General features: G+C 41.3%; 1 protein-coding gene across 8 annotated transcripts in view; it reads left to right on the top strand.

The window, feature by feature from the left end:
- Nucleotides 1–6,578: 6,578 nt before the first annotated feature.
- RAB4A (RAB4A, member RAS oncogene family) overlaps nt 6,579–25,007 on the top strand; it is a 51,339-nt gene continuing 32,910 nt past the window's right edge. For 2 of the 8 annotated variants that reach the window (XM_072823140.1, XM_072823137.1), the window contains exons 1-2: nt 6,630–6,823; nt 14,624–14,817. Coding sequence is in view for 2 of the 8 variants with exons in the window: in XM_072823133.1 (XP_072679234.1) it covers nt 9,300–9,360 (61 nt within the window). In the remaining 6 variants the exon portion in view is untranslated. Of the gene's footprint in view, nt 6,824–9,265; nt 9,361–14,623; nt 14,818–20,593; nt 20,718–25,007 lie in introns of those variants that run through there. The other 6 variants (XM_072823136.1, XM_072823139.1, XM_072823133.1 and 3 more) reach the window with 5 other exon arrangements.

Here is a 25,007-nt window from a genome sequence, read left to right as displayed (position 1 = left end):
AATGGGATAATACCTACCTCATGGGTCTGTGGTAAGGACTAGGTTTTACAATATTACATGTAAAGCACTTAGCACTATACCTAGTATCTATTAAGTACTCAATAAATCACACTAATATTAGATGATACTTTCAAATGGTTTTATTACAGCCTTTCCACAATTACATGGTGGAATTTAAAAGATCAACTTAAATTTCCCATAAATCAACAAGTTTAAAATTAAGTTGATTACACTAAATTAAATCCGTATTAAATAGAGAGCTGCTGAGTTTTATTTCATTCATCTGGTCATTCAACAACTATTTAATTATTGAGGGTTTGGTATGCCAAATACTATGTTAGGAATGAGGATAGAGCAGAGACATAAGACAGATACAATCCCTCTCTTATAAACCTTACCATCTTGCGGGGGGGCGGTGGATACTATGGTAATAAATGATATGTGTGTTAGGTGGTGGTAAATGCTATAAGGGGGCACCCAAAGTAGAGAGTGTATGAAATGCTGGGTGGGGGTAATCACTATTTTATATCTGAAAGGAAGGCCTCACTGATGAAATGCCATATAAGCAGAAAGCACAAAGGCTATGAGGGCACAAGTCATATAGACATCTGAGACAAGAGCATTCCAGGCTGAGGAAAGAGCACATGCAAAGGCCCTGAGGCTGAAATCTTCTTGATATGTTCAAAACACAAGAAGGCCTATGTTGTCAGAGCCAAGAGAATAAGGGGGAAGGTGGAAGGAGAGAAGTCAGAGGGGAGTCAGACCATAGACTATCCAGGGTAAGTAAATGAGATGAAGGGTTTTGAGCAGAGCAGCATGATGGAACTTATATTCCTCTCCCCTCCTCTCTCCACCCACCTACTTGCCCCCAGTACTGGCTGCTCTAAAGGGGTATTGTTCTTTTAAGGTTTGTTTTTGTTTACTTACATTTAATAGGATCACTGGCAGCTGTGTTGAGAATAGACTACCAGGAGACAAGGACAGGAGCAGGAAGGCCAATTAGGATCTTCATGCAGAGAGAAGTGAGGCAGGCTTGGACCAAAAGGGAATAGCACAGGGATGAAGTAGCTGTGTTCTGGATGTTTAAAGGCAGAGAACTTGCTGATGGACCAAATGTAGGCATGAGTGGCAGTGAGGAGTCAAGGAGGACTCCAAGATTTTGTCTGCACAAACTGCCACTCACTGAGATAGGAAAGATTGCAGACGACACAGGTTCAGTTGAGGAATTTGGATGTTTGCTTTTTATTCTTAGTATTAAGAAGCCTAACAGGTGTTCAAATGAAGATATGAAATAAACAACTGTATGCAGAAGACTAGGCAAGAGAGAGCTTTAGGAAGCATTAGCTTTAGATGGTATTTAAAGCCTCACAACTGGATGAGATCCACTAAGGAGTAACTGAATGTGGACAAGAGATCCACAGACTGAGCTCTGGGGTTGCTGACAGGAGGAGGAGGTAGCACTCCCTGAGCTGGAGAGACCAAGGAACAGAGCAGGGAGGCAGGGAGGCTGAGAGGTAGCTAGAGTCCTCAGGACCCAAAAGGAGAGATGGATGCTGTGCACAGAGAGAGTGGCCAGAGATTCACAAAGGGTTCCCTTCAAGCCCTCACCTGCTGGTCAGTGTAGGAGCGTGTGGAAAGTACCCAGGGCTTGGTAAAGAATCCCCTCTAATTTTTACATCAGTCCTCAGCACACACACAAGGTCCAGAAGAATCCCTAATCCTTATATATTATATATACACTTAAACAAAGTCAACTTCTCAATGTCTGGCATCAAAAATTACCTTGCATTGTAAAATAGGAAAATATCACTCACAACAAGGAGAAAAGCCAATCAATGGAAATGGTCTCAGAAATTCCTCAGATGACAAAATTAGTAAAAAATGAAAAAAAAAAGAAAATGACATTAAAATCATTATTACAACATATTCTATATGTTCAAGAAGCTAAGGGAGAGAATGAAAATAGTTCTGAATGTGATATACATATATACAAATTGAACTTCTAGATAGGAAGTTGCAATGTCTGAAAGGGAAAATATAATGGATAGGATTAACAGATTAAATATTTTAGAAATGATTAGTCAATTTAAGGACATGGCAATAGGGATGCCTGGGTGGCTGTGGTTGAGTGTCTGCCTTTGGCTCAGGTTGTGATCCCGGAGTCCTGAGATCCAGTCCTACATCGGGCTCCCCTAAGGGAGTCTGCTTCTCCCTCTGCCTATGTCTCTGCCTCTCTTTCTGTGTCTCTCATGAATAAATAAAAATTTTTAAAAAATAAAAAATAAAGACATAGCAATAGAAATTATCTAAAATGACACACAGGAAGAAAAAAAATATTGAACAGAGCATCAGTTAGCTATGGGGTAAATTCAAGTTGCCTGATACATGTGTGATGGAATCACCAGAGGAGAAGAGGGGGAGGGGCAGAAAATATATTTGAAGAAATAGTGGCTGAAAAAAAATCTGATGAAAACTAAATTCACAGGCCAAGGGAGTTTAATGGATAAATAAATAAATAAATAAAATCTTAAAAAAAAAAGGCAGAGACTAGAAAAACAAAATCCACTGTGTACAAAGGAATATATATATGTTATATATATGTACAGGGGAATATTATTCATCTTTGAAAAGGAAGGCTATCCTGACACATGCTACAACATGGATGAACCCTAAGGACATAATGCTAAGGGAAATAAGCCAGTCACTAAAGAACAGATACTGTATGATTCCATTCATATTGAGGTACCCAGAGTATCGAAATCATAGGGAGAGCAAATAGGGTGGTGGTTGCAGGACCTGGGAGAAGGGGGAACAAAGATTTGGTATTTAAGGGAGACAGTTTCATTTTTGCAAGATGAAAAGAGTTCTGGAGGTGCATGGTTGCACAACAATGTGAGTGTGCTTGATGCCACTGAACTGCACACGTGAAGATGGTTGAGATGGTAAATTTCATGTTATGCATATTTTACCACAATTTTTAAAAAGAGAATTGGCTGCTTAAAGCAAAAATAACCGCATAGTATGTGAGGTATACAACGAATGTAGAAGTAGGACTTCCACAGCATGGTTAATGGGGAGGATGGAGGTAAATGTGTTGTGAGGTTCTTATACTTTACACAAAGGCACAGCACATGTAGGTGCACCATGTGACAAGTTAAAAACCTATACCATAAATGCTAAAACAACCACAAAAATAACCTTACAAGAAGGTATTCCTAATCGGCAACAGAGAAGATAAAAACAGAATCGATAGAAAATGTCTCTGTCCACTGAAAAGGCCAAAAGTAGTGACATCCCAGTAGCAGCAAGCACAGGTATACATCTACAGCATAAATTAACATGTGAATACTTGAGATATGTGCAACTATGGCAATTACACTTCAATGAAGCTGTTTAAAATCAAAGCAGAATGAGCTGCCTGGGCAGGTACAAAGCTCTGTAGTAGTCACCACATCTTTCCAAATATATCCTCTCCTCTTTTCCTTCTGGGACATAACAAGATTGCACTCTGTTCTCTTTGAAAACGGGTCTGGGCACATCAGTTGCTTTGGCCTGTAAAATATAGATGGAAGTGATTCTACTCACTCCTGATGGGATCATCATGAGCTAATGCACAATTAGCGCTGGTTCCTTTTCCTGTCCAAGTGACGGTGGGAGTGCGTGTGCCTATGAGACTTGGGTCAACCTGGGTGCTGAGTGCTCACAATGGAGCCAGCATGAGTGGGGCAGGTGGGTCTGAGTGAGAGATGAACTTCACTGTGTTAGTTACAGGCATGTTGGGAGATCTTTTTCACTGCAGATAACTTAGCCCATCCTGACTAAACATTCCCTAGCAGACGTGTCCGATTACAGAGGTGTAGTTTTGGATGGCCTTAGAAGGCAGACTGGTCCACTGGCCTCTGAGGTCTCTTCCAACCTGAAGAGTTGTGTGTCACAGGTATTTAACAAGGTCACCTTTTCAAGCCTCTACCTACCTGGGTAGAACTTGGCTCCTTCTCAAAGTAACACCTAGATATTTCTGAGTCCTCAAGGACTCAGACACAAATTGGCTTAGGTTCTTCAACTCTAGCCACCAAGTAAAGTCACCATGCCTCACAGACTGTTGTGCTCTCTACCAAGTTTAGCTCTGCCAAGGATGCCATGTCTTTTCATTCCCAGTGCCACTGCTTTCTCTTTCTAGGCCTTTTTAGAACTCCCTTCCAAGGGACTGGATCACCTTTCTGGGTCCAACCCTATGCATAGGCGTCTGAAAGGCTCTTCAGTCATTGTTATATGCCCACTGTCTCTACAGAGAGACCACTGTCCCAACCCATGTGGTCCTCTCTACCAGTCCTGGGGAACAGAAATTGTTGTGAGGCTGGCAGCCCCCTGAAGTTCCTAATCAGTCATTAAATGTGAAGCACTGCCAGGGAGGAGAGAGAGTACCAGCTACTTGCAGGACCCACTGTCCTGAGGAAGAGTGGATAGGAAGAGTAGATCTATTTTGGAAGAAATCTTTCTCCCTTCATTTCCTGTAGACAAATCTTCAATGTGCTTAGGCTTTTGGAAATCTACTTTTACTCTATCACAAACCTCCTCTAAAAAGAAAGGAGAAAATAACTGGAGAAAACACTAATTTTGCAGTAAGCTTTCTTTTCACACAATCAACAGCACCTCAGAATGAAAGTGGTCTCTGAGGGTTTTTAGAAGAAATTTATTTATTTATTTATTTATTTTTTATTTATGATAGTCACAGAGAGAGAGAGAGAGAGAGAGGGGGGGGCAGAGACACAGGCAGAGGGAGAAGCAGGCTCCATGCACCGGGAGCCCGACGTGGGATTCGATCCCGGGTCTCCAGGATCGCGCCCTGGGCCAAAGGCAGGCGCCAAACCGCTGCGCCACCCAGGGATCCCCAGAAATTTATTTTCTCTCAAAGATGCAAAGTTACTAGGATGCGAAGGACCTTTCACATTATTATTCAAAAAACAGTTCCTTCAAATCTCAGCTTGAGTATTTCCTTTTCAGTTGGCGATATCTGGCTTTTATTTGCAAATGAAATGACTTCTTTGGGTAATTTTTCCAAAACAAATAGTTTTCCTCAAAGGTCTAAGTCTCTTCATGGTCCACAGAATAGAAAACTGTTCTCAACTTTGAAATAGCAGCTTAATTTTTATTTCTATCACTCTGTCCAGATTTCAGAGATCTTGAGGTCCGGTTTCAGTCAATAACCCAAGCAATCACTGTAATCCAGTGATTCCTTTCTTACCCACAGAAGGTTCTGGCAGGAAGAAAACTTAGATCTAAAGAATGGCATCCCTGTCTTTCTTCTGAAATAGCTTCCATCAGGTTAGCCTGCTATACTCAGTAGGGTAAATCAAAACTAACAGGCAGAAAACCAAATAAGACAGCAACAAAGTATCTCAGCCATTGAACAAGAAATATATACAAAATAATTCTAGGAAATTATCATTTTCACAATATTTCAGCATGGGACCTTCTCTGTGATTTAGAAGCCAGGATGTGTTTATTTGCTATTAGGATCAGAAAGAAGAACAAAATGTAGAGCCAAATGGCCATTGGGGAAGAGGGGAAAGGCCTCAGTGAAATCTGATGCCAATTTATATGGAGGATGGAGCCAAATGGACTTGAAAAAAAAATGTATTTACTAGCATTTCCCATAGTCCAAGTTACTTAGGAGCTTAGCCAAGGCATATTTTTAGTATTCTACTATATCTTTTGAATGAAGTTGGGTCTTATGATGTGGCCCTGATCATGCTTAGATAGAGCAAACTCCCAAGCAAAATTCTCTTCGTAATATATGTTTATCTCTGCATGTCCAGCAGAAGGGGATTCTGAATTCAGTTTTGCCCCTTAAATCAAAACTCCTAACGTTAGTTGAGAACCAAGAGATGCTTCCTGCCCGTAAGCCAGACTCCCCTACAGTGGGAGGCAGAGGGGCCACCCTAGGGTGTTCCACAAGCGCTCCTTAAGCTGCGGACGGTTTTCCGCAGACACCAGCCTAGCCCTACAGGAGAGGCCCGGGAGGTGCGGGCGAAAGCTCAGTTTCCACCGCAGGCAAGCCAGGCTCCTGGCCCACAGGGCTGGTCTCTAGCAGGACAGCTGGGGCTACAGCCTCCGGGTTATACATTAACCTCATGCCCGGGCGATCAGGACAGCTTAGAAGTCTCTTCCGGCCTTCGAACTGCTACGGACGACGACGAGGCCGGCTGCGGAGAGCCACCCGGGCGGGGCCGTCTTCCCACCGCAGGCGCTCTGCCGCCCCTGCCCAGGAGCTGGATCTCGGCGTCCCCTACGCTCCGTCACCCCACGCCTGCCGACCGCAGGGCCCTCCTCTGCCACTCGACTTTGGCCAGCTGCGCCCCTCCAGCCGCGCCCGCATCCAGCCCCGCGCCCCGAGGCCCCCGCCCCCGCCCCCGCCAGGCCTTCGGGATCCGAGGACCCGCCGCGAGCTGCGCGCGCACGCGCTACCCTGGCGGGGGCCGGGCCTCACCCCCTCTCCTCCTCCTCCTCCTCCTCCTCCTCCTCCTCCTCGCGGTCGGCGCCCGGCCCGGCGGGGGGCGGGGGCGGGGGCGGGGGCGGGGGCCGTGCGCCTGCGCGGAGCCGGCAGTCCGGCAGGGCCGCAGCCGCGGGGTGGCCGGCGGTTGCCGTGGGGACGGCGGGCCCCTCCCTGCTCCGGTCCCCCGCCCCGAGCCAATCCCGCCGAGGCGCCGAGGACGACCCCGGCCCTCCCCTCCCGCCCGCGGGGCCGGAGCTGCAGCCGGTGACCCGGCGAGAGGCGGTGCCGCTCCCAAGATGTCGCAGACGGCCATGTCCGAAACCTACGGTACGAGGCCGGCGGGGCGCGGGGGGCGCGGGGGGCGCGGGGGGCGCGGGGGGCGCGGGGCCGGGGGCGCGGCGGGGGCCGGGGGCGCCGGCCGGGCGGTGTGGAGCCCACTTACGTGAGCTGCTTTTTCAAGTTTTCTCCTGTTTTTCCCCGCGCTCACACCAGGAGGGTTTTCCCTTTCCTGGTCCAGTTTCATTAGCTCAGGGTTTGGGAAGCCAGTTCAGGACTTTGCTCTGCGATGTTGTCCCCAACGAGGGATGGGAAGGACTTAGGGCGACGCCTGCATTCCTGTGTGTTCCTCGAATATTCCAGCTTGACCTTTCCTGGTTTGGAATTCCTTTCTTTGCCCTGGGATTACAATGAGAAGTAATCAATAGACTAATCCATGTCTTCCTGCGGAGACCTCTTGCCTCCTTTATTTCTGTTTCTCAATCTCTCGGGCTTTTAGTCCTTTCTGGGTTGCATTATGGCTATTTATAAATGTGCCTTTTTAAAACCATAAACACCCTGGAAGCAGAGCTCTGTTTAATCTTTGCTTCCCCTGAAGCACCCACCCCTAGAGGGGTCTCCACAGATAATTTTTCGAGTAATCGAAAGCCTTTCCAATTCATAGACTGTTTTTGGGTTTGTGGTGTTTTAGCCCTGCGAGGTAAAAAAATAAATAATATCGTACATGTCTACTTTGCCAGGCTTGAGATGTTTACCAGTCACTAATCACTTGTTCAGATGTGTGCATTCTCAGATTAACCCTTAGATTGGGAGTTTTACAATCCCAGGGAGAGGTTCAAGTTCAAAAGTATGTACCTGAACTTAGATCACTTGTGCTGGCCTGCTGCTCTGGCAACATAGGTGGAAGGGCCTGATGGAGCAGGCAGGGTGCTGGGAGGCGCTGTCAGTGCTGCAGGCGACACAACAGGCGTGGTTCTGGTCTCATGGAGCATGCAGTCTAGTGGAGGATACAGAGCTAATGCCATCGTGGTACTACAGAATGAGTAGTTAAAGCTCCAGGCTGGAGTTCTGAAGGAGTGTGCTCTAGGAAAGTATGTTGGAAGGAAACCTGGCTCAGACTGGGGAACCCAGGAGGTAGTTAGTAGCTGGTCAGCATAGCAGAACAGCAGATGCCCAGGCCTGGATGGGAGAGAGGTGGAGTTCCAACAAGGGGAGCCTAAACAGTGGAGCAGGGGTGAGGGTGTGGTGGAGAGGGCCTTTGGCAGGTTTCCACCTTTCTCCTCAGAGGTATGAGGTCACAGCACATTTGCTTCACCTTCAGCCCCTCCTATGACTTGTGTTTGCCCCATTCTTGGGGCTACTTGGGGCATTACATCTATTCCTAGAAGGCTTGGGAAATCCTCCAGGAAGTCCATGGTGCTTTAAGTGTTGTCAGAGCTGCAAATGGTCCTGTGCATCCACGTGGTCTGCTTCTCCCTTTAGATAACCACGGAGATTTTGTGAAGAAAATACATTTCTCTAGCAATTTTTTGGCTGTACTTTTGCTTTTCTTTATTTTCAAGTGCTCCTTACCCCGTACGCTTTATTTCTTGAACCTGGATAAGTAGCATTAGATAGGGGTGAAAAGTCAAAATAAAACCAAATGGGGATAATGAGTTAGTAAGGAAGGACTTGAGTTTTCATTTGTCTAGTATGAAATAGCCTTGATAAAATACTGCATATCTCTGCTTCACTTTAGACACAGTTAATTGAACTTTTGAGCATCACAGATTAACTGATTAAATGATGATCAAAAGGCTTTCACCAATAGTATTCTAATGTCATGATACTTCCCAAATATGTTTTTGCTGTTTTTACTCACAATTTCATCTTTTCTCTAGTAGAGGCAATTAGAGAAAACTAATGGAATAGAAAATTCGTTTTTGAAACAGCAAAAGTAGCAGTTGAAATTGTGAACCTAAAACAAGAATCAACCAAAAGTCCTAAACTGTCACCTTCATTTATCATTGACTGTATTTGCATAGCATTGTTCCCCAAAAGTAAAACAATCAGGTTCCGGCTTCCAGACATTTGCCTCTTTGATAGCTAGTAAAGGAATGTGTGCCTAACCTTTAAACTCCTTCATGCTCTACGCTCATTTTTCTCCTCCAGAAAAGAAGTCTCTGTGTAGCTTGACAGGGATAGGATGAAAAATAAAGAGCCAGTGCTTACACAGAGTACCACTAATTAGCTACATCTACCTGCTTTTTAGCATATTAAGGCAATGTTTCACCTTCCAGAGACTGAGTAGTTTTTAACATTTTGCTGCCCTGAAACCAATACCACATACTGTATATAATATATACTGTGCATGTAATATACCACATACTGTATATAATATTGAATACTGTATATAACATTGTAATACAAAGTTGAAATTTTAAACAGGTTTCAGATTGAAACCCTGGATTTTAATATCTCTAAACTGAAACAGTGTTTCCTAAATATTGTTAGATTTACAGCATTCTTAAAGCCTTGACCAGTTAGTATGGCTTATAACTTCCTGAGGAACTCCAACCATCCAAGACTTGGGAAGTCAGAAATCGGCTGTAAGTAATGCCTAACACCAAGACTTGTGAGACAGAATTAACAAACTGAATAGGTAGTACCAAGCAGTAATGATCAGAAAGGAGCTAAAAAGTAAGTGGTGCCTGAAATGCCAGAAAAAAAATAATAAGGAGTAAAGCAGTCTACCACTGAGGAAACATCTAAGATAAATCTCTACACTTTGGAGTTCATGGTTTCTATAGTAAATACAGTTTGTGAAACAGAAACATTACAAATTCTTAGTCTTATGCTGATTTTTATTACAATATAGTCTTACTATTTTTATTTTGTGCCTTACTTTGTTTTTGTTTTTTTAAGATTTTATTTATTCATGAGAGAGAGAGAGAGAGAGAGGCAGAGACACAGGCAGAGGGAGAAGCAGGCTCCATGCAGGGAGCCTGACGTGGGACTCGATCCCAGGTCTCCAGGACCATGCCCCGGGCTGAAGGTGGCGCTAAACCGCTGAGCCACCCGGGCTGCCCTTGTGCCTTACTTTGAAAGCACAGTATTAAAATATTTACCACCTAATTTGGAGAATTATCAAGATATCTTCTTTTAAAAATATATCATTATAGACTGTTGTTGGTTGAATTGTATCTCCCAAAAGGCATATTTAGGTCCTAACCCCAAGGACCTGTGAATGTGACCTTATTTGGAAATAGACGTAATGTAATCAGGTCAAGACAGGTCCTATTGGATAAGGGTAAGCCCTAATCCAGTGACTGATATTCTTATAAAATGAGAGAAATCTGCATAGATAATGCAGAGAGAATGGGATACAAAGATGCAGGCTGAGATTGGAGTGATGTATCTACAAGCCAAGAATCACCAAGAATCTCCGGCAACCACCAGAAGCTAGAAAGAGGCAAGGAAGGATCCTTTCCTGGAGCCTCTGGGAAAGCATGGCCCTACTGACCTCTGATTTTGGACTTTTAGCCTCTAGAACTGTTAGACAATAAATTTCTCTACTTTTATACCATCCAGTCTGTGGTATTTTGTTATGGCAGCCCCAAAAAACTAATACATAGGCTTTGGTAGTTAGAATACGATTCATAGAGAAATTGGGGCTTATTAGGAGAGGTAGAGTTAGGAGGTTATTTCAGGCAAAGGAAATAACATCTCTAAAGTTATGTGGTACCAATAAAGTATAAAATAACTTACTGTTAGAGAAATCACCAAGATAACCGTTACCTTGTTAATTTCTTGAAAGAGGGGCATCTGGGTGGCTCAGTTGGTTAAGCGTCTGCTTTTGGCCTGGGTCATGATCCCAGGGTCCTGGGATCAAGCCCCACATTGGGCTCCCTCCTCATCAGGGAATTTGCTTCTTTCTGTGTGTGTGTGTGTGTGTGTGTGTGTGTATGCTTTCTGTCTGTGTGCTCTCTTTCTCAAATAAAATCTTTAAAAAAAATTTTGTAGTGCTCTCTCAAATAAAATCTTTAAAAAAATTTTAGTAAAAGACAGGGCATGTAAACAAGGTTAATGAAGGAAGCATATAACATCAGGATAAAGGACATTTCTATAAATTGAATACATTTATTATGTTTAATGTTTGTATTTTTCTTTTTCTCATTTGCTGAAAATTGGTGAACATTTTAAGAACCAGAGTTTGGGGAACACTACACCAATGGGTCTGGAACTGATGGGCCTCTGAGCCCCCTGGTGTGTGAAGGTGTGGGTTCTGATACAGTAGATGTGGAATGGATGGAGGTTCCACACCTGATCAGCTCCCAGGCCAGACAGGTACTGTTTGTTGGTTCAGGGCCCTATACTGTACAATGGCTCCAATACCATAGACTTTTGAAAACATTGTTCTTTAGAAAAGTAAAAGTTTGTGATAATTTTTCATGGTCATTTAAACTATAAAGCATTTCAGTCCTTACCTATGAATGTCTCACTCCTAAACCTTTATTTCCAGTCACATTCACTCAGGTTTAATATCTTATATTAAACTCTGTACCTAACTATTCCATTTGGATGGCCTGGGGTATCCTAACACAATGTGTCCCAGACCCAACTGATTACCTACTACTCCCCAACCTTCTATTTGTCTGATGTATCCATTTGCCTAAGGAGAAAGTTAGTCCAGTTTTAATTCTTCATCATCCTGTCTCCTGAGTCCAGTTGGTTTCTGTCTTTTTAAACTGACCCCTTAACATAGTTCAAGCTACCATTTACCCTAGAAGAGACAAGGGAAGATGACGTTGGGGTCAGATTAGTGGATTATAAGGAAAAAAAAACCATCATCCCAAGGTTCTTCATCACAGTGACTTGAGCAGCGATGCTAGTTGCTACCACTCGTGGCATGGCAGCCATGTAACTGCTTAAGCAGCATCAATAGTTGGCATGAACTCACTGGGCAAGGATGGACTTGGTGGTTTCTGGTAGGGGTGTGTTGGAAGGGGTCTTGGTCAAATTTATTTGGGGACCCAGACTATTGGTAACATGTGCCACAGCTTCATAGGAATATCATAATGATTTAAGTAAATGGTTGTGCTCCTTGAAAGATGATTATGTGTCAGCATAAATGTGCACTTTACTTCTAATAATAATAATAATGGTAAGGTCTCCTTTGTTAAGGACCATATCGCCAATGTTTTTTGAAAAGTAACTTGCACTTTGGGCCCTTTGTATGAACTAGCTATTATAGAATTCTTTTGTAAGGTTCAATACTATAGTGGTCACTTGTACCTGTATATAAGCAAGCTAGTGTGTTGATGTTCTTTGCTCTGAATATTTCTTTGGAATAAGAAGAAAGCTGATATTTCTTGAATTTCTTCTCATAAACCATCCCCTAGAGATTGGTTAGACTGCTGTCATGGATTTTTTTTCCCCCCATTCCTGAAAACCCCATTAGGATACATGCCAGTGAAACTAGTTTGAGGGAAAACCTTTGAATCCTCTGTGTTCTGTAATGCTTGTCTCTGTCCCTGCTTCTCTATCAGTCTCATCTTGATAAAGGACTACGCTCTATATGTTTGAAAAATACATTTTTTTTTTGCTTCTCTGTAGCTGTATGATTTAAAAGCTAAAATGACATGTAAGGTATGGATAAAGTAAGACAAGTGTAATGAATGGCACTATAACACATAAATGAAATAAGCACTGTATAGCTACAGATTTTCTTCCTTTGTAATCCCCCTCAAAGCTTTCCAAACCAAAATAAGTTTATATTGAAGAGATTTGACCAACAGAAATGAATCCCATAATGATGGCTGTGATACCTGGAGAAAGAATGCTTTGTGGCTCTGCCCTATGCTACTCAGAATGGTAAACTCTTGTATGGCAATACTTAGTTACATCAGTCTTTTGTTTCTGTTTCTCTTATGTGCTGTGTCTTTTGCATTTTAGTCTTCAAAGCAGCTAACAATATTTAGATATGGAGCTAGGGTACACTATTCATAAAATGCTAATAAATTATGAATGAGTGGATGTATTGTAGAGGTTTGTAATTTTTCAAATATGAAATTTTAATCATGCAGAAAAAATTGGGAACTTAAAAACAAAGTATTTTTCTCTCTTGTGTTATAATTTAAAATATTATATGTAGTGTGCTCCCTTAGTTTTAATACCATTTTTCTTGTTCATTAGCTTCTGATTATTATTATAGGAGTCCTCATAAAATGAGTACTACATCTTTGCCCTGCCTGTGGGGACTTTGCATATTTTATTTTAAGTTTTATTTTTAACTCTCTACACCCGGTGTGGGCCTTGAACCCACAACCCTGAGATCAGGAGTCACATGCTTTACTGACTGAGCCAGCCAGACACCTAGGGACTTTACATATCTATTTTATAATTTGGTCAAATCTCAGTTATGACAAAGAACATTTTTCTTTCAAGATGAGACCATAAGCCCTTTAAAAGCAGTGGACTGCTAGGGTGACATTCTGTCCCTGGTGCTGTGAATGGTTTCTGGACACAGCCTCAGGGACTGCTGAAAGCACTGTTGATTCCATTTGAGGGTGGTGTTTTTCTTCTAAGTTACAGAATATGAAACGAAAGGCCAGGTTAATAGAAAACCCCACTTTAAGGCATAGTTTTCTTTATGGTAGAAGTCAATTTTTACATTGTGGGTAGTGTAATTGCAGCTCTAATTAAAACCTCTTCCACAGATCACATTTGCTTGAATTAAAGAGGTCACACAATACATCCTTTAGGAAATAGATTTTCCTTCTGAGACTTCGATTCCTAAATCAGTTCACAGTGCATGGGAGCAGAGACTTGTGGAGGTACTTTCACTGCTTTCTGGAGTTGAAGGGCCTGACTGCTGCCCACTTAAATGTACCTAAGGAGAGAACATGGTGATCAAGTGGAAGTTGGTCAACTATGGAAGTAAATAAGCTTTGAAGGCAGGTGTATCCATCAAGCACTTTGGGGGAGGAGACTGGCACCCTACGCAGTAGCCAGGGGGCTTTTAGGGGCCAAAGTAACCCTATTGTGGTGGCCGATGTATCAGATGATTTGAATCTGTGGTCACTAAACATTCAAATGTCTGGCATTTGATAGTTACCAAGTAAACAGTGGTTAAATGAACTCCCGTTGTTCTAAGTCCCTCTTACTTAACAACCTCCTCTTTGTAAATTGATTTTATGTGACTAAGAATAAATGAATTTTTAAAATTAACAGAATTTCTGTTTAATAGATGATTAGTTCTTTGGTCATTTTATCAGGTAGAATGCTTCCGGCTGCAAGTGGCAGAAAACCCAACTCAAAATGCTATAGGTAATATGAAAAGAGTTTTTTTCCAAATAACTATAGATGAGGAAGTTTCAGGGTTGGCGATTCAGAAGCTCAGCTGTGTCAGCTAGGACCTAAATGCTTCCCATCTCTCTCCTCCAGCTGGCACTGTTGGTCTCATCCCCCTCAGAGTCATAAAATGACTACTCTTTGTAATCAGGGTGTGCTTTCTTACAATATCCATGGGGAAAAAAGGAGTTCTTCCCTGCATTTATGGAGTCAAAGTCCTTCCTCTCCATCTGGGTGGGCCATGTTGGGTCAAGAGCCTGACCCTGGACCAATTATGTGGCCAGGGTAATACTTCGCACTGTGTAGCTTAAGTTTGTATGTATTTCTGATCAAGTCTCTGGCTCAGAATGACCATAATTGGCTTAAATAACCAAAGTCTGTCTCCAGTTTTGGGGTCATGTCTACCTGTTACTTTGGCTTCTTGGGGAGTAGCTGTTAGGCAGAATATTTACTACAACAGTGCCTACTACAGTCTCCAAAAAATGTAAGCTACAATTCAGTTTCAATCATTTGTTCCAGGCAGTGATCTTCCTGAAGATGATGGACTTAAATGTTCTTCAAGGCCTTTGCTTCTCCAGTGAGGAAGTAGTGAGAGAAAGCAGCACAGTAGGAGAGAGAGCATGGTGTCTGTCTATGTCGGCCATACGCACACACATTAGAATCCCTTGTCTTCTTAGAAAAATTGAAATTTCTCTTGTCATTTTGCAAACACGGTAACTTACACTTGTCTTTAGTTCTTATTGTTTGGTGAATGTGCTAAAAATACTTGGTGTTTTGAAGACTGACATTCCTTTTCTTTTTTTTTTTTAAGATTTTATTTATTCTTGATAGAAAGAGAGAGAGTCAGAGACACAGACAGATGGAGAAGCAGGCTCCATGCTGGGAGCCTGACATGGGACTCGATCCTGGATCTCCAGGATCACACCCCGGGCCAAAGGCAGGCGCTAAACCGCTGAGCCACCGAGGCTGTCCCTGACATTCCTTTTCAGAGTCACTGTGACCATGGTAATACTTTGGGAGCAAATGGAACTTGGCTATTTGGTGCCCATTGCTATTTTTCCACTTCTCATATATTAGCACCTTGAGTAACTTGTCATAAATATGTACATAACATAGGATACTACACCTTTATAAGAATAAAGTCCATATTGATATTAAGGTGTCTTTTGTTATTATGCAAATAAGATCCTTTAATGTTTACAACTATAAAAGCATTATGAATTAGAGTATTTCCTCTGGTGTGTATTATATAATAACAAAGTTCATTTTCCCTATTACATTTTCCCAAGAACGGTATTATTTCTAGCTATTGCATGACTAAAGAAGTTTGTTGGGTGTGTACTGGTTGAAGATTCTTCTGGTATTAACCTATTGTTCTGTTTCCATGATTATACTGGGAAATTTTTCCTCATTGGTGTCCCAAGGCTGAATGCTAACTCTTACTCTAGATAAAGGGTGAAGTTAGAATAGTGTACACAGAGTACTTTGTGTCCAGTGTCTCGGATCCTCACTGGGGCCCTCTTCTGGGTGAGGAAACAGAGGTTTGGTACTCTGCCTCAAGTCCCAAAACTGGGAGATGGAGAGCCAGAATTTGGAATCAGCTTTGCCTTGCATCACATTCTCAAGGGCAGTCAGGTTTTTAACTCTGCTTCTCTGTCTTATACAGAAATCTCCTCCATAAAACCTCGGGTCAGTGGTGACCCAGAAGAAACATTCCCACTGGATGTCATTACTCTAGCGCATGTTCTAGACAACCAAAATCTGTCTCCAGTTTTGGAGTCATGTCTATGGGACATTTAATATGAGTCAAAATCTTTCTCTGAACTCAGCATAAAGGGGGAGAGTAGCAGGGACCAAAGCTCATACCTCCCAAACTAATGCGGAAGACCTTTAACATTTACAAGGGATGCTTTCACAGATCTGTGTAATCTCTAAAATTTCAAATACTGTAGTATTTAAGTCTGGCTCAGAGTCAGACAGTTCAGAAAGACAGTATTTTGTATATGTATTCTCAAACAATCAACCGTTCAACTTCTCTCTTTGAATTACACTAGTTATAGTGTTCTCGGAAACATTTCACAAACGACTTGTCCTTCTTAATATAATTTTATTCTCTTGTATCAAAATCAAATGGGACATCCTACTCTTTGAAGTATCCAAAACTTGTTGCACACTTAAGGGTGATTGTTTTTATTAGGTCTCTTTGTGTGCACTGCCCTGGCCACTGACTTCTTTTTTTGGACAGTTTTCCACTTTAGGAGAATTACTTCTTTTTTGTATGTGATTATATCATGTAGAAAGCAACTGAGAACTTGCAGTTTCGAGGGCGGGTGTCTAGCTAGACTCACTCACCTGCAAACTACTTGTGTCCACACACCTGACCCATAGTAGGTTTGATCCAGGTGAGCTCTTCAGCAAAATCACAGATTCTATCCCAGACCTTGAGCAGTCATCAGAGTCTGTGCTGCAAATGTGAAATCCACAGATGTCACAGATCCTCTCTGCTGGCATTTCATCGAGGCTCGGGCAGGCCAATGGAGTCCTAGAGTTAGGCCTTATTGTCTTTCCCACCTGCCTTTCCTCATTTTACCTGCCCTCCACAGATCACATGTTCTTCCGCTGCCCAAACCGTCTCCCTCTCCTAGGCCCTCTCCTAGGCCAACATGTCACCAAGCTCTTTGAAGCTTAATTCCTCTCTGACCAGTGTACCAGAACATTTTTTTTTTCTTTGAAGTGTTTGCCGTCTTATGTTCTGAGCTCTGTGAGCTCCTTCTCATTGCTGGTTACTTGCTGATCTGGGGGTTATTCCTTATTCTACACGTTCACCTGGCATAGGATCTTACCCTCTGCTCCAGCTCCTCCCTGCTCCTGGGTGACTACTGTATCCATGCAGAGAAGCCAGTCAGCAGCTTAGTGTCTGGTTCCTAACTTCATCTCTAGGCACCTTCTCTTCTGCCCCTACCCGAGGTACTTACTTCCCTGGCTGGTCAAATGTCCCATTCTGCTCACTCCCACCCAGTCTTCACTAGAACTGGAGCCTCCTGGGCACCACCCCCCACCTTCTGTCAGGTGATGAGCTGCTCCCTCTCCAGAGAGGAGGACACCATCAGCCTTTCCTTCCACCTCTTCCTTCTTCGTCCTTCAGCTGTATGTGCTTTGCAAATTCCCATCCCTGGCTTCCCAACCTGTCTTGCCTGCTGCTGTACAGACAGAGCTCTTTCCATTAAGTTCGCTATGGATTTATGGTCTGCCCTCAAGGGACACTCAGTAGTGCTTAGCTATCCTCTCTCTTATCCTGGTCATCCTGCCCTTTCGCTCCATCTGCTGTTTTAAGCCATCACTAATCTGTTCAAGCCCATTTTCTCATGTCCAGCATGAGAGGAAAGAAGAACATGCTCTCTCTGCTGAGGAAACTACCTCTCTTCCCCTTCCCTTCTCCAGCCTGTGAAGTTACTTACCTCCACACTCAGCCTTGATCCTTCTCTTAGGGTGTTGGAGGAAAAGAGGCCTCTCTTCTTCTAAGACCAGTCCCTGCCTTCCTCTTTGGACCTCATCCCTCAAGTTTTCAGACTTAACCACCAACCATCCTTTCTTTTGCTCCTGGTAACTTCCATTTTGTTTGCCTTACACTCTAATTCCCCTGAACACTCCACCACTTCTTTCCATTACAGCCAAGCTTCTTGTAAGGATTGTCAGTACTTTTTATCTGTAGCATCCTGCTTCTTAAATCTTCAGCTGGCTGATTTTGCTGTCACATCAGGCGAGGATGAATTCACACCACATTCTTCTGCAAGGAAATGAAACATGGAAGGAATCCTGCAGTCAAGGCCACCCACCTTTGCCTCCTATCTGACCTTTGGAAATCTTAAAAGCCAGGCCACTGTTCATGGGAGAAACTAGGATGGCAAAGGCCATCTTGTCTACTCACTATGACCTAATCTTCTGGAAGATTCAAGGTCGTCGTTGATAACCAATTGCTGAACAACTTTACTGTGCTATTCAGGTCCCTTTCTGGCTTGTTTCCTGGTCAGTAGTTGCCTTTGCTGTCAGCATTTGATTGTCATTGTACCCGTAGCTTACAGTTCTAAGTACATGCTTCTCATCTGCTATGGTCTGGGGAGTTAGACGTTCCTTGAAATGAATGTAAAGACAAATCAGTAAGTTCCAAATGAATGAGGTTTCTCCTGTAGACTTAATCTTTTGGCTGTGTTAGCTGTTTCATTTAGCTTGGAGCCCATTTGTTCCTGCTCTGTATTTTGCCTGTGTTCCTGAATGGTTAACTTTTTTTTTTTTTTTTTTTTAATTTTTTATTCATTTATGATAGTCACAGATTGAGAGAGAGGCAGAGACACAGGCAGAGGGAGAAGCAGGCTCCATGCACCGGGAGCCTGATGTGGGATTCGATCCCGGATCTCCAGGATCGCGCCCTGGGCCAAAGGCAGGCGCCAAACCGCTGCGCCACCCAGGGATCCCCTGAATGGTTAACTTTTAAGTAGAAACTGATTTCTATTTATTTGATACTTTTCCTATTATCTCATTTAAATTTCTCATGAAAAATTAAAAGCACATTAGTAGCATATATTCATTTTAGATTTTGTATTTTGGGATATGGTCTTTCCCCACCTTCAAGCTTAATTCATGCTGAGGAAACCCTCATCAGGTGAATGCAGTCATCATAAATTGGATGCAAAATACCTGTATAATGAAACCACACTAAATCTGATATAAGTATACATAATTATTTAACTAGTTTGCATTAGGTTATCTTCTTATACACTTATACAATCTAGTTTTCTTGCCTTACTCTGTAATATGGTTATTTACCTGCTTCCAAACCCTTTCATAGCTGTTAAGCACTGTACATTTGACATATGAAACATATGCTTTATATCTGATGTATGTCATTCAACTTCTAGCAAGGAAAGAGAAAAAGAAAATAAAGCCCACAGATTATAAAAAACAAAGTCAGTCAGTAGAATCAACACACATGCTACCATACCCACAGCGATGGGGGCATGAGGCCAGCAAACCTCAAATGCTCCCTCTCTGAAGACAGAACATCAGGCTGTCCTCTTGACCCCTAGGTTGAAGATGAATGCATGGGGCTCCCGTCTCCTGGCACTCAGCTACAAGGAGGTGTGTGAACTCTGAATCCCCTCATAAATGAGGGGTATCAACTAAAACTCCTAGAGTTGGATTCTTCTCACATATAAGGAATAGTTCATCAGCCATTATGGTGCTTGGTTTTGTCAGTGTTAGCCAAGTACAGATGTCTCCAGACAGAAAATAGCATACTGGACAGCTTAGCTTCTTACCTGCCCTCCTTCCTTCTTGAAGCACATGCTTTGGTAATCTTCCAATGTAGGACTGTGCCTAGTAAACCTACGGAGTCATTGTTTGATACTATCACCTATTTTTAAATTTTTATAAAGCTTTTTATTTTGAGATAATTATAGATTCATATACAGTTTTAAGAAAAAACAGATCTTATGTACCTGTTTTCCCTACTGGTAACATCATGCAGAACTCTCATAAAACTCTGCTACCAGAATATCGATGTTGCCACAGCTGCAAAAACAGAACATTTCTGTCACCACAAAGATCTCTCCTCTTGCCCTTTTATAGGCACACACTCTTCCTTTCTACCCCCACCCCTCCGTAGACCCAAGCAACTACTAATCTGTTCTTCATTTCTATAATCTTGCCATTTCACCAATGAGTGTTCTTAAATGAAATCATGCATTGCATAATCTTTTGAGTTTGATTGTTTCTCTGGAGATTCCTCCAAGTTGCTTCAAATACCGACAGTTCATTCCTTTTTTCTGCTCAGTAGGATTCCTTGGTATGAGTATACTAGAGTTGGTTCACCTGTTGGAGAGCATATGGGTTGTTTCCAGTTTGGGGCTACTGTGAATAAAACTACTATAAATGTTAGTGTACAGAGGCTTTTGTGAACATAAAAATTTTTCTGGGATAAATGCCTAGGAGTGCAATTGCTGAGTCATATGGTAGTTGCATGTTTAGTTTTTTTAAGAAACTGCTGAACTATTTTCCAAAAGTATATTTCTACCAGCAGTGTGTAAGTGATATGATTTCTGAGCATCCTTGCCATCATTTGGTGTTGTCACTATTTTTTATTGTAGCCATTCTGGTAGGTATATAGTGATTTCTCATTATGGTTTTAATTTGCATTTCCCTGATTATTGGCTAATGATGTTAAACATATTTTCACATGTTTATTTGCCATTTGCCTATGTTTTTCAATGACTGTCTTTCCACGTCATGACCATTTTCCAGTTGGATTGTTTCAGTTTACACTGTGGAGTTTTGAGGGTTTTTTTAAAATGTATATAATCTAGATGCTAGTTCTTTGCTGGATGTATATATTTTTTTCAGTCTTTCCTTCCACTCTGTAGCTTATCTTTTCATTCTCCTAACAAAATTTTCTCTCTTCTTTTTTTAAGATTTATTTATTTATTTGAGAGCGAGCACATGAGCAGCATATAGAGTGGGAAAGGGAGAGAGAATCTTAAACAGACTGTGCCAACCACGGAGCCTGATGTGGGGCTTGATTTCATGACCCCAAGATCATGACCTAAGACAAAACCACGAGGTAAATGCCTAGCTGATGGTGCCACCCAGGTGCCCCCAAAATTTTCTACAAAGCAAAAATTTTCCATTTTGATGAAGTCCAGTTTATCAGTTCTTCTTTTTCTGGCTTGTTTTTAGAGTCAAGTCTAAGAAAGCTTTGCTTTTCCATAAATCTTAAAGATTTTCCCCTAATTTTTCCAAAAATTTTATAGTATAATGTTTTACCTTTAAGTCTCTGATGTATATTGAGTTAACTTTGCATAAGATATGAGTCCCATGTCATTTTTTCCCCGTATACATGTCCAATTGCTGCAGCACCATTTGTTGAGAAGGCTAACTTTCTGGTGTTGAATTGTTTTTGCAGTTTTAAAATCTGTTGGTTGACTTAGTGTAGGTCTTCTGGGTTCTTTGTTCTATTGATCTATGTGTCTTTACATGTCAATATCATACAGACATGATTGCTGTAGCTACATAAGTCTTTAAATCAGGTAAAGTGATTCCTTTTACTTTATTCTTCTTTTTCAAAACTGTTTTAGCTATTCTAGTTCCTTTGCCTTTCCATAAACTTTAGAATAAGCTTGTCTATACCAAAAAGCCTTGTCAGAATTGTAATAGAAACTTTAGAGACAGCTGGGTGGCTCGCGGTTGAGCATCTGCCTTTGGCCTGGGGCATGATCCTGGAGTCCAGGATTGAGTCCCACATCGGGCTCCTTGCATGGAACCTGCTTCTCCCTCTGCCTGTGTCTGTGCCCCTCTCTCTGTGTCTCTCATGAATAAATAAATAAAATCTTAAAAAAAAGAGAAACTTTATAAATGTCTGTCAGTTTGCAGAGGATTGACATCTTTACTATTTCTAGTCTTCTAATCCATGAGTACAATATATCTCTCCCTTTATTTAGATTTTCTTTGTTTTTTTTCCATCAGTAATGTGTACTTACTTATTAGCATAGAAGTTCTTCTCATATTTTGTTAGATTGACACCTAAGTATATTTTTTGAGTGACTGTGAGTGGCATTACATTTTTAATTTTGATGCCCATATATTTGTTGCTAGTATTAGAAATACAGTTGGTTTTTGTATTCTGTGATCTTTACCTTAATGAATTCACTTATTCTTTGGAGGAGATTTTTTACTTTGTTTTGTTTTTGAGATTCCTTGAATTTTCTTTGTATACAGTCATATATCACCTGCCAATATGAACAGTTTTATTTCTTCCTTTGTGATCTGTGTGCCTTTGTTTCCTTTTCATGTCTTATTGTGCTGGCTGGAACTTCCTATGTGGTATTAAATAATAGTGGTGAGAGCTGACATCCTTACTATGTTCCCAGTCTTAGGGAGAAAGTAGTCCTTCATGAATCTTAAGTATAAGGTTAGCTGTTCAATTTTTATTTTTTTATTTTTTATTTTTTTATTTTTTTTTTTAGCTGTTCAATTTTTAAAATATTCTTTATCGAGTTAAGGAAGTTCCCCTCTATTTTTTTTTTTGGGGGGGGAGTTTTATTACAAGCAAGTGTTGACTCTTGTGAAATGCCTTTTCTGTACCAATTGATGAGTCATCTGACTTTTCTTTCTTAGCCTATTAATAGTGACATTGATTTTGAAACATTAAGCCAGCCTTTCATCCCTGAAATAAAGCCCACTTGGTCATATGTATAATTGTATTTATGTTTATAAATATAAATACTACTGAATTCTATTTGCTAGTATTTTATTAAGTATTCATGAGAGATATTGTTCTTTTTTTTTTTTTTTGAGAGATATTGTTCTGTAGTTTGTTTTGTTTCAGTGCTGTCTTCTGGTTTGGTGTCAGTATAATAATAAATATAAGTATGTAAACAAAAATTTAAAATATTTTTATGCTATAATATGCAATTACATATTTAGAAATCTGTATTTAATAAATACTTATGTTAATATATTACATAGAATATATAAAACATTTAGTATGTTAAATATATAACATTAAAATATTTAAATAAATAAAAATATATAATAAATCAGGTAATAATAAATGTCAGCTTCCTAAAATGACTTAGGAAGGGTTCCCTTATCTGTTTTCTCAAAGAGGTTATATAGAATTGTGTTCTTTTTAAAATATTTTGTAGGGATCCCTGGGTGGCGCAGCGGTTTGGCGCCTGCCTTTGGCCCAGGGCGCGATCCTGGAGACCCGGGATCGAATCCCACATCGGGCCCCCGGTGCATGGAGCCTGCTTCTCCCTCTGCCTGTGTCTCTGCCTCTCTCTCTCTCTCTCTCTCTCTCTCTGTGACTATCATGAATAAATAAATAAAAATCTTAAAAAAAAAAAATATTTTGTAGAATTCTCTAGTGAAACTACCTCAGCCTGAATATTTCTTTTTTATGAGTTTTAAAATTACAAATTCAATTTCATTAATTGCTCTGGGGCTATTCAAATTGTCTGTTTAATGTTGGGTGAGTTGTGGTACTTCGTATTTTCAAAGAATTGATCCATCTCCTTCTAGCTCTATTACAAAGCTGTCATCATCAACTAGTATCATACTGGCATAAAAACAGACACATAAATCCATGGAACAGAAGAGAGAACCCAGAAATGGACCCTCAATTCTATCATCAACTAATCTTCGACAAAATAGGAAAGAATATCCAATGGAGAAAAGAGAGTCTTTTCAACAAATGGTTTATGGAAAACTGGCCACATGCAGAAGAATGAAACTGGATCACTTTCTCTCACCATACAAAAAAGAAATCGAAATGGTTGAAAGACCTAAATATGAGACAGGAAACCATCAAAATCCTGGGTAAGAACACTGGTACAACCTCTCTAACCTCAGCCTCAGGAACTTCTTGCTAGACAGGTCTGCAAAGGCAAGGAAAACAAAGGTAAAAATGAACTATTGGGATTTTATCAAAATAAAAAGCTTTTGCATAGCAGAGGAAACAGTCGACAAAACCAAAAAACAACCAACAGAATGGGAGAAGATATTTGCAAATGACTTATCAGATAAAGGGCTAGTATCCAAAATCTATAAAGAACTTATCAAACCTAAGACACAAAGAACAAGTAATCCAATCAAGAAATGAGCAGAAGACATAAATAGACATTTCTCCAAAGAAGACATACAAATGTCCAACAGACACATGAAAAAATGTTCAGTATCACTCGGCATCAGGGAAATACAAATCAAAACCACAACAAGATACCACCTCACACCAGTCGTCAGAATGGCTAAAATTAACAAGTCAGGAAACAGCAGATGTTGGTGAGGATACAGAGAAATGGGAACCCTCTTACACTGTTGGTAGGAATGCAAGCTGGTTGAACTACTTTGGAAAACAGTATGGAGGTTCCTCAAAAAGTTGAAAATAGAGCTACTCTACGACCCAGCAATTGCACTACCAGGAATTTACCCGAAAGATACAAATGTAGTGATCAGAAGGAGCACCTACACCCCAATATTTATAGCATCAATGTCCACAATAGTCAAACTATGGAAAGAGCCCAGATGTCTGTTGAGAGATGAATGAATAAAGAAGATGTGGGAGGGATACACACACACACACACAATGGAATAATGCTCAGCCATCAAAAAATGAAATCTTGCCATTTGCAATGACATGGATGGAACTAGAGGGTATTATTTAAGTGAAATAAGTCAGAGAAAGAATTATCATGTGATCTCACACATACATGGAATTTAAAACAGTATTTTTTTAAATTTTATTTATTCATGAGAGACACACACACACACAGAGAAAGAGAGGCGCAGAGACACAGGCAGAGGGAGAAGCAGGCTCCGTGCAGGGAGTTTGACATGGGACTCGATCCTGGGTCTGTCTCCAGGATCACAGCCTGGGCTGAAGGCGGCGCTTAAACTGCTAAGCCACCCGGGCTGCCCCCATACATGGAATTTAAGAAACAAAAGAGGATCATAGGGAAAGAGGGAAAAATAAAACATGATGAAATCAAAGAGGGAGACAAATTATAAGAGACTCTTAATCATAGGAAACAAACAGGGTTGTTGGAGGTGAGGTAACTGAGAGATGGATATTAAGGAGGGCATATGATATAATGAGCACTGGGTCTTTTTTTTTTTTTTTTTTTTTTTTTTTAAAGATTTTATTTATTTATTCATGATAGTCACAGAGAGAGAGAGAGAGAGAGAGAGAGAGGCAGAGACACAGGCAGAGGGAGAAGCGGGCTCCATGCACCGGGAGCCCGACGTGGGATTTGATCCCGGGTCTCCAGGATCGCGCCCTGGGCCAAAGGCAGGCGCCAAACCGCTGCGCCACCCAGGGATCCCAGCACTGGGTCTTATATAAGACTGATGAATC

Source organism: Canis lupus, chromosome 4, assembly GCF_048164855.1.
Source record: "Canis lupus baileyi chromosome 4, mCanLup2.hap1, whole genome shotgun sequence".
NCBI classification, from domain to species: Eukaryota; Metazoa; Chordata; class Mammalia; order Carnivora; family Canidae; genus Canis; species Canis lupus.
This window is presented reverse-complemented; position numbering and strand designations above follow the sequence as displayed.